General features: G+C 36.2%; 1 protein-coding gene across 10 annotated transcripts in view; it reads right to left on the reverse strand.

Moving 5' to 3' along the window:
* KDM6A (lysine demethylase 6A) overlaps window positions 1–10,656 on the reverse strand; it is a 216,122-nt gene that overhangs the window by 49,831 nt on the left and 155,635 nt on the right. For 5 of the 10 annotated variants that reach the window (XM_021708037.1, XM_008049054.1, XM_021708036.1 and 2 more), the window contains 5 exons: window positions 7,986–8,084; window positions 7,623–7,842; window positions 5,672–5,767; window positions 4,360–4,461; window positions 3,320–3,715 (listed from right to left, as the gene is read on the reverse strand). In XM_021708037.1, coding sequence (XP_021563712.1) covers window positions 3,320–3,715; window positions 4,360–4,461; window positions 5,672–5,767; window positions 7,623–7,842; window positions 7,986–8,084 — 913 coding nt within the window. Of the gene's footprint in view, window positions 1–3,319; window positions 3,716–4,359; window positions 4,462–5,671; window positions 5,768–6,320; window positions 6,477–6,926; window positions 7,062–7,622; window positions 7,843–7,985; window positions 8,085–10,656 lie in introns of all 10 variants that reach the window. The other 5 variants (XM_021708032.1, XM_008049052.1, XM_021708034.1 and 2 more) reach the window with 5 other exon arrangements.

A 10,656-nucleotide genomic window follows, 5' to 3' on the forward strand; every position in this document is an offset into this window, starting at 1 on the left:
ACAGACACTGGACTTCAGGGACTTTTAAGCAATGGCTGGAGTTCTCTGTTACTTAATATTCAATCACATGCAGAGGCCTCATGGCCTGCATACTGAGAAGATTTTATTAGAATTATGATTTTAAAGAATGACAAATTTCCATAAGGTTAAGAGAGTATTTACCGAAAATTTCAGCAACTAAGTGAGCCAGAGAAATAGATGTGATAAAGAGAGAAAAGAATAGAATCGTATTTTACAATCATAATAAAGGCTCTCCTTTATTAACTGTCAATTATACCTCAAGGATATGATAGGCATTTTAACAAATATCTCGTTGTCCTTTTAACAATCCTTTAATGCTTGAAGACACTGAACCCCTCAAATCTCATCCTTTCACCTACTGCAATAGTTCTAGTTCTCCCCTTTCTCCTTTGTCATTTTCTCACTCTCTACCGAATCTTTCCCATTAGGCTTTTGCTGTTACTTCTCTCATTTTAAATTTAAAACAATAACAAAAACCTACAACTCTCAATCTCACTTCCCCTTTAGCTACAACCTGTTGTTTTTTTTTCTATGTCAGGGTATAATGCAAATGGAACCCTTGGCATTGTGCAGAACATAGCCCACACGACTACAAGCATATGTGTGAGAATTGTCTATACTTGCTACTTCTAGTTTTTCTCCTCCCATTGCATCCTCCAACAACCCACTAAAACTGCCCTTATCCAAAGGTTGGTAAATATTTTCTGTAAAGGGTCAGAGAGCTGCTTTGCAGGTCATCCAGTGTCATACATCGAAATTCTTCTTCTTTTTTTTTTAAACAGCCTTTTACAAATGCAAAAATCATTCTTAGCTCACCAGCTGTAAGAAAACACAGGTTGTGCAGTAAATTTTGCCTGTGTCCTATAGTTTCTCGACTCCAGTAATGTCACTAAGTACCTCAGATGGTCAATTTCCAGTCCTTACCCTACTTGACCTATGAGCATTATTTGATATACATGCCCTCCTTCTTGAAAGATTTTCTTTATTTGGCTTCCATGACATTACTCGCATTCTCCTGGATTTCCAACTACTTCACAGGTCAATCCTCTTCTATTCTTCTTTGCTAATTCTTCAATTTCCTAGCCTATTACACTGAAATGCCCCAAGGCTCTCTTCTTTTCTCAATCTGTTCTCAACCCTTGGTGATTCTATCATCTCATCCATGCTTCTAGTTGGGTCAGGCTAACTGGGACTCCTCTTTCTCACACTCCGCTCTATCAGCTAATCCTGTTGGTTCTACTTTCCAAATATAACCAGAAGCTGACCTCTATCTACCATTGCCACTCTGGGGACCACCACCATCTTTTAACCTGGATTATAGCTATAATCTCCAAAGAGGTCACACCATTTGTACTTTTGTCTCTTTCAGTCTATCCACAAAGTACCAGAGAGGACCTAGTTGAAAATGAAGTTAAATCACATCACTCCTCTATTCAAAATCCCCTAGTTTCCTATTGAACTCAGAATAAAACCCCATATCTTTACAAGGCTGACCATGATTTAGCCAGCCTGTTTCCAACTAGATCACATTTCCCTCTCTTGTCATCCGTTGCTTGTTCAGCTCAACCATGCCTGCCACCTTGATTCTTCTCAAATATGCACAGCATAGTACCCTCCTGCCTTTGGGTCCACTGCTCCTTGCTGCTCCCTTAACACAAATATCACAATATCACAAATATCTTCTTTAATGCTCACTCCAGTAATTCTTTAAGGTCATTCAAATGTAATCTTTCAGTGAAGCCTGTTCAGCCCTACCGATTTATAATTACAATTCCCCTACCACCAATCTTCAGTACTGTGAAGCTCCCTTTTCTAATATACTTTTCTCCATAACATTAATCATCTAATATTCTATATGTATTGCTGATTTGTTTATTGTCTATCTACACCAAGTATGACATTTCAGTGTGTTTTCTTTGCTTATGTATTCCCAGAGCCTTGAATAGGACATGGACCTAGTAGGTACTCAATATTTCTTTAAGCATGAATAAAACTACTAATCACTCTAGAACAGAAGTGGTCCCATTAAGGATAGTGCTTCAAGAATAAACTTAGAAAAAGAACTTATTTCAGTTTTACCAATAAGAGAAGACTAACCAGCCATCAGCGAAGCATTTCTTATAGTAGTAGATTAATAAAAGTACAAGCAATTTGGCAATACGTATGGAGAACATTTTTTTAAAGCTTACTCTTTAAAGGCCCTTCAGTTCCCCTTCAGAGTACCCATACCAGGATAATAATCTAACATATGGGAAATACTATGCCTAAAAATATTCAGAAGTAAAAACTTAGAAGTGTCTAATAACAGTGCAAAGACTGAGCAAATGGTGGCCTTTCTTTGATAAAAATAATGTTCATGAAATTCATTACTCTATTTCAAAAGCTTTAGTGGCTCCACTTTGCTTTCAAGATAAATTTGCCCTTTCCTCTTCATAATCTATCCTCTAAGCACACTTCACTGGCTCCCCTCCCAAACTCTCTAATTTCTGGAAGACTCTAACATCTTGGTTATGTGACCTTCTAGGTGCTCTGATAGTACATTCCCAGTAAAGTCACACTTTACAATCATTTATGGTAACTTTTTTTTTTTTTGAGTTGGAGTCTCACTCTGTCGCCCAGACTGGAGTGCAGTAGCTGCTTCCGGTCACTGCAGCCTCGACCTGCTGGGCTCCTGGGCTCCGGCAATCCTTCTGCCTCAGCCTTCCAAGTAGCTGGAACTACAGGCTCGCACTACCATGCCCAGCTAATTTTTTTTTAAATTTATGGTAGAGATGAGGTCTTGCCAAGTTGCCCAAGTGGGTCTCGAACCCGTGGGCTCAGGCAATCCACTCACCTCAGCCTCCCAAAGGCGCGGGATTATAGGCTGAGCCACCGAGCCCGGTTCATTTATGGTAACTTTAACTGCTTCTTTACTAGTCTTTTTCTTCCACTACAGCAAATACCTAACACATAGTATAGTACCTGATCAGAAGTAGGCAACATATGCAGAAATGAACTAAATAACATTACATAAATTAACAGTGGGTTTTGGAGAATTATATGATCTATTTTTTTCTTCCTTTGTAAATTTCACAGATTATGTATCAGCAGAAATTTTACAAAGGAAAAGAAAATGTACTCATATATACATACTGAATCATAATGAAGTAACAAAACTGCAGTACCTGTACTCAAAATTTTTATAAACAGTTTCCCAAATTTTTCTTTCTTCTTCTCTCAAAATGTACAAAAACAAATCAACCAAACAAACAAACAAAACTATTAGACAAGAAGCCAACAAGGTAGCCAGTCCTATTACCTGAGTGGAGTTAGATAGTTGGTTTTTCCACGGCTCCTCTGCGCTGCTGGTCAGGTTTGTGCGGTTATGAGGTAGAGTGAGTGCGTTTCGCTGCAGGTAAGGCACGTTTCCATTACTTCCACTTCCTGTTATGTGATTATTGCCTATCAAAATAGTGTCTGTACTTCCCAGTGTTCTTGATGTGCTACAGGGAACATGACCTGCAGAAAAGGGTCCATTGGCCAAAGGCTGCCCAGGGCAGGCAGGACGGACTCCAGGCTGAGAGACGCTAGGCACTCTGGTCAGAGCAAGCTGTGGCTGCTGGCCAGAGACTGAGTTTGTAGGCAGTGATGAGTCAGCTGTTGGCCCATTAGGAATTCCAGTAGATCGTACCTGTGCAACTCCTGTTGGTCTCATCTGTCAAAAGACAAATGAAAAGTAAATGCTGTTTGTATGATCCATATGGGAGAGAATCAATCAGGGAATCTCTAATTTTACTCTAACATACTACTTCTCTAGGTTGAAAAACAGACACTTTAAAAACAAGAAATTGTGCTTGTTCATTTTTAGATATGCTTCCTTGGAAAAGCAGAAATCTATTTTATTTTAAAGAAACATCCCATTAATAGTGACAAAAGAAAGCAGCTGAAAATTATAGAAATCAACTCCAGAATTTATAGGTCCTTTTCTCAATCACAAAATAGGAAATCTCAAAATTTCATTCTGTTACATTTATTTATGTCAGGTCCTTCAAATTAAACAAGCCCTAAAGAAACAGTTCAGTTTATGACAGCTTGTTAAGTACTAAACAATATAAACAAATCCATAGATAACATGCAAAGTATTGTGCAAATAAATAATAAAGTATTATGTTCAAAATTAAATGTATAGCTGCTCTTCTCCTCCAAAATCTCTGTCTATTAATAGTCTTTTAAGAAGCACAGGTTACAAAATACTGGTAGAAAATAAACATGGGCAAAAACGAGCTCTAAAATGATGTTAGAGTCAATAAAAATACTTAAAATGCTAACACACGGTAGGGAAAAAAATGCTATACACACTTGGTGTTGTTGCATTAAGACAAATTGACTTTCCAGCTGTTCCAGCATCAATTTCTGTGCTGGATTTAAATTATTTATATTTGCACGGAGCTGTTCCAAGTGCTAGAAGAAAAAAAGAGAATATAGTCAAAGATATATCCAAGAAATGAGATCACTATTTTAAGCAACCTTTCCCTGAAATGACTAGATAACTCAGAACCACTTATCTGGTCAAAGATGACAATTTCTGAACAATGGTCATTCACCTCAAGATGAAATCCTTTAATAAGCTTGACAAATGTAAGAAAGAACTAGCCATTCATCTGAGCAAGATTTACTATGAGCTCTTTGATATAGATGAGCATGAAATTTTACTCATTCAAATAATATTTTTTAGTATTCACACAGAAAGCTCAAAAATACATTACGACAGATATGCTAAAAGCAGCAAAAAGTCTGAAGACAACCTATCTAAAGTTAGTGATCTGCTTAAATAAAGGTGTGACATCTATATAAAGAAGTATGATGTAACCATAAAAGAACAAGGAAGCACTTTACATACTGACATGGAAGTCTGTAAAATATACATCATTAACAGCAAAGACAGCACTATACCATTTGTGTAAAAAAGGGAGAAATATGGCAATATACTGAAGAGAAAGGGGGATGCACATTTGCTTGTACATGCTTAATATGTCTCTAGAAAGACAGAAAGGCTGGGTTCAGTGGCTCAGTCTGTAATCCCAGCACTTTGGGAGGCCGAGGTGAGTGGACTGCCTGAGCCCGCGGGTTCGAGACCGCCTGGGCAACTTGGTGAGACCTCATCTCTACAATAAATCAAAAATTAGCCGGGTGTGGTAGCGCGCGCCTGTAGTTCTAGCTACTTGGTAGGCTGAGGCGGAAGGTTTGCTGGAGCCCAGCAGGTCGAGGCTGAGGTGGCCGGGAGCAGCCACTGCACTCCAGTCTAGGTGACAGAGTGAGACTCCAACTCAAAAAAAAAACAAGATAGATAAACTAGTAATACCAGTAGTATATTGGAGTGGGTAAGGGCAGGAGTTGGAAGGAAACTTTCCCCATATATCCTATATTCATACTTTATGCAATTTGAACCATGTGAATGTACCCGTTCAAGAAAAAAAAAAATTAAAAATAACTGAAAACCAAGAATGAATTATCTCTATTATTTTGGTACCTGTGGGCTCATTTTACTTATGTGCATATTAGTTGAATTTACTGCCATTCAACTTTTAAGAATATGTAAAGAACTTAAAGCTTGCTACTTCTATTCCTTTTCAACAGAAAAATCAATCTGACAAAAACATATTTTACATACCTGTAATTTCTGTGGTGTCATACACCATGAATGAGCTTGTTGCTGTACTGGAGGATGTGACACAGCATGGCCACCACTCCAATTATCAGAAGTATTCTGAGGAAAATTGATTTAAAAAAATTAAAGAACATTTGGTTAAATTCATAGAGTTAACAATAATGACTAGTGGAGGCCAATTGACTATGAATTAAAATATTTACATGTAAAAAAGATGTAACATTAAATTCTTTTAAAAATAATTTTACATGCATACTAAAATTAAAATTATACATTTCTAAAAAACTGAATCTTTAATAAGCCACCCCAAAAGGCCCACCCCCAAACTATGGCCCAAATGGCTAGCCTAAATACCACACTGTCCACTAGATCCAACATTAAATTTATTTCAATGTCAGTAAAAAGTGATGATGAAAAGTGTGCTGAGATCTTAACGGCAGGGAGATGAATAAAATGATTTGATGAATGCAAATTTATCCCTACTTTCTATATTTAATATGATGCTAAGAATTTGGAATGGAAAAACTCAAACCTTTCACTCTTTGATGTCCACAAATTTAAAATAAAGGACAGGAGATGTTCAAACTGCACAATTTCAGGGCAGTTGAAGCTTCTTTTTTGCCTGGGGTTTTCTATTTCTCAAAACATATACCTTTGTTGGACTAGATGTTCTTTTCCTCTTGGCAGGACTGGACAGGTCATCTACTTGGCTAGAAGGAATCATGTGTAGTGGCAAGGATTGCTGTGAAATTGGTGTTTGACTGAGGCCTAATACAGGTTCAGTATTTGGATGATGAGGTTTACATGCCTAAGAATCACAGAAGGAAGACAAAAATAGGGTTCTATATATTCTTAATTCATTCCTTCAAATTATAAAACTTTACAGGCTGCATACTTTTCAAAGCTATGTGGACATCGCTGATTGTAATTATTGAAACTCAAAATCAAATGAATAATCAATGGAAGAATGTGTACCTTCCTCTGTAAAACTTGCTTAAAAAAATTAAATCAACCACTGCAGCATTATTTTAAGAAATTGGCAAAATTATGAAAATGCACAAAGGTTCTAAATCTGTACCCCAAAATTTCTTCCCATATCGGAGGGAGTTTTATTTTGATCTAAATTCCCTTTGCAATTAAATCAAATAGGCTTTTCATTAATAAAAGCCTCCTGTGCTTAGTAAAATAAGCTTGACCACTAGAGATCGAAAAGAACCCTTAAAGCTGGGCACCTGCAGAACATAACCCAACTTCTCACCTGCTGTGCTGTGTTCATGGCACCCTGCCTGGAGGTAAGCTCTGCGGGGATTGGTAGGCTCCATGCCTCCTCAATACTAGGAAGTAATTTAGTTTTATTCTGTAGACTACCTTGTGGAAGGTTACACAACTGAGCCTAGGAAAAATTATGTAAAAAGCAAATTTAACACAAGCCTACTTGAGTAAGAGCAAGTCCACTAAATCTTCCTAAATGCTATAGCTAATTGCTTTTAAAAGAAAATAGATTCTAAATTTGGGGCGTTAGAAGACACTAAGTATAAAGAGGGTAACTGGAATATAAACCTTTGTGAGAATCAAAACAAAGCTGAGCTCTGTTTTCAGAGTTCTCATAGCTGTCTTCTCATGAAACTTCAAGCAAGGGTGAAAGACAGTGTTTGTGTTATTTTCTTTAAAATGCTATGACAACTTAAAAATGTAGACAGTACATAGAAAAAAATTATGTAAATTAATATGCATCAACAGAGTAAATGTGCAAAAGAGCATCTTTTAAAATACTGCATATCTTACTTAAAATGAAACGTAAAATAATATTACAAGCTATGGTATGTTTACAAAATATGGAAACAGATTATAGACATCAAAACACAACTAGACAAACTTTCCAGCCACCCTCCTCCTGCCTGAGTGTTCTGGGGATATATGTGGTTTTAAAAAAACTGCTATTTAAAAATTTTACCTGTAAATACTTAATCCGTGCTGCAAGTGCAGAGGTATTACTACAACTTTTGCTTCTAGTTGCATTTAAGTAGCATTTAATGGCATCCTGAGGCTGGTTGCAGGATTCATAGAGAGTGCCTAGGTCCATCCAGGCTGCAGCATGACCATGGTCCAATTGTACAGCACAAATATAGGCCTGTAAAGCATCCATAGGCTGATTTTGCTGTTGATATAGCACACTGGAAAGAAAAATTAAGTAAAAATAAGTTAACCAAGAACTGCTTAGTTTCAAAATATGATTGAAACCACAAAGTACAATACATGTGATGCAGCCATCTTTGTGTACCAATTAAATTACCATCATTTGTATATAAAGTCTTACCCTATTGAACACCATGTATCTGCACTTGCTTCTGATTTATCAATAGACTGCCTGTAAGATATAAAGGCATCCTGAACTTTCCCAATACTTGAATAGCACCTGAGAAGGGATAGAAAAATCAAGAAAATTCCATTAATACTGAAAAAATTAAATTAATCTGCTGAAAGAATGGACTATATAGCAAAGCAAACTTTAAAAAAAAAACACCATAATAAGCGAATATATTTATGTATTATGTGTATACACTTGGTAAATTACAATTAACATTATATTAGCCTCAACAAACTATATTGGAGTCTGTCCTTATAGGTGTTAAAGTATGCTGCATCAATGAATTCTATTAAAATAATTAGATGCCATTATCGTGTGTGTGTGTGTGTGTGTGTGTGTGAGAGAGAGAGAGAGAGAGAGAGAGAGCGAGAGAGAGAGAGAGAGAACGCGAGAGCGTGCGCGTGAGAGAAGTGTGCCTCATTTTGTTGCAGAGGCTGGTCTCAAACTCCTGGCATCAAGCCATCCTCCCATCTCGGCCACTCAAAGGCGTAAACTACTGCTCCTGACCTCATTTAATATTATAATATTGAGAGCTGAACACTCACTCACACACCCTATTCTTCTTATGTAGCTTGATCTCTAATTTCCTACACAGTTAGAATACAGATACAGAATACAAACAAAATCAATATATGCTGGGAAGACTCAATGAATCAGATTTCAATTCTCCTTTCCTAAATGATAACACTGAGGCAATAATTCTTTAATTCATAAAAATGCAAATGTAAGATACAGTTAATCTCAAAATAAGTAACAAAAATAGTATAAAATAAGGTATAAAGAGCAGTATTTCATGACCAGTAAAGGTAGCAAGGTTAGATTAAAGTTTCAAGGACCTGCCATTTTCTTAATGCAGATGTGTCTGAAGGACACACAGACAGCAGCTGAAAGTATAAATACAGAAATTATCTTCTTAGCGCTTGCTATTAAAAGAAAAACAAACAAAACAAAAATCCAGTCCCTGTTTTTGTAAAGCTTACAACTTAAACTTAGTTGAGGATTGAAGACCCATTATAAATGTCATGATGCCATATTAAATAGCTAGCATAGACAATAACTGGTCTGAGAATTCAGGATAGAAAGAGACTACCATATATTACAAGATTTGGGAAAGGCAAAAAAGGAAAGGGTAAGAGTAAGGGATTTGAATATGTATAAACGCTATTATTTAGATCGCTGATTCCCAATTGCCAGGCAGCATATGGCAATTTTGTCAAACAAATTAGAAAGACAACATATACATATAGAGTTTTGCCAATAAGCTAATTAATATTTACATTGTAATTCACGTATTTTAGATACCATTGGCTGATATTGATAGTTAATGGCAAAAAAATTTTAAATGTCTTTATTTGCCCAAACACTGCTATTTTGACCCTCATAATTATTCTTTGAAACTTTACCAATTTATGTAATCTAAATGTTTGGGTGCCACTGATTCAGGCAGAAAACATGAGAAAGGGGTTTGAACAGCATGAGTAAAACCTAATGTACATGTAAGAAAGTACAGAAACAAACCAATAGAGAATCTTAAATCTAGTCCAAGAATACCCTGAAGTTTCTTTTTCTAAAAGGGGAATGGCATGATGAAAGCACCTTATAGGAATATTAATCTACTAACAATGTGTAGGATAAACTAAAAGGGTAAGTTATAGACAGTTAAAAAAAAAAAGGATGGTTGCACTTACTGGTTTGGAGTAAAAGTAATGAAAGTGGCAAGAAAAAAAGAAAGGAGAAACAACAAACCAAAATACTGATAAAGACTTCATGAATGATTGATCAGATGTTCACAGGGGTGTGGCCTATCACTTAGCATTTAACCTTGATTACATAGAAAAAAAAATGGTAATATTTCTGGCAAAAGTAGAAGTAGTAGTTGGTTTAGAGAAGAACATGATGAATGTGGTTTGAAATACACTGACTTTGATATGATGTGAGAATATTAAAATGGAAAATGTTATGTAAAGAATAGAAGATGTGGTCCTGGAATTTAAGATACCTTTAAGTGTAGAAATCTAGATTTGGAATTCATCTACATGAAAAGAGAGGCTCTAAGAATACAGTACACCTATAAGGAAGAAGTAAAAATAAGCCTAAGAAATCACTGATCTTGTGGATTGAGAAATATAAGAAATGTCAGTGACTGAGACAGAGAGGCAGTTTTAGACGGTATCTGCAAACTGTTTTATGAAGGAAAAATTCATGAGAAGAGGTCATCAGCAACAATGCCAAACAGGGACAGACACCAGAGAAAAAGGGAATGCTTAACAGATAGCAGAAAATACGCTCCTTTTGTTGTTGTGAAATAAAAGCCAAATCTCAGATTTACAGATAAATTTGCCTAACCACTAGGAAAAATAAGAAGCTCTTCTCAAAACCAATGCTTTTATATTCCATTCCTATAAAGTCAAAGTAAGAAACCAGTGTGCCCAAATACAGATGTCATAGTCCTCTGAGACAGATTTGTATAATTTAAAAAGCCCTAGGTGAATCTAAGATCTAATACCTGCTCTGATATTAATTACATGTGTGACCTTGAATAAAACATTTTACTCCTGTGAACTCACTTTCTATATCTGTAAAATGACAGGTATTTTTTTTTTGAGTTGGAGTCTTACTC

This window comes from Carlito syrichta, unplaced genomic scaffold, assembly GCF_000164805.1.
Source record: "Carlito syrichta isolate Samal-C Ts95f unplaced genomic scaffold, Tarsius_syrichta-2.0.1 Scaffold130467, whole genome shotgun sequence".
Lineage (NCBI taxonomy): Eukaryota > Metazoa > Chordata > Mammalia > Primates > Tarsiidae > Carlito > Carlito syrichta.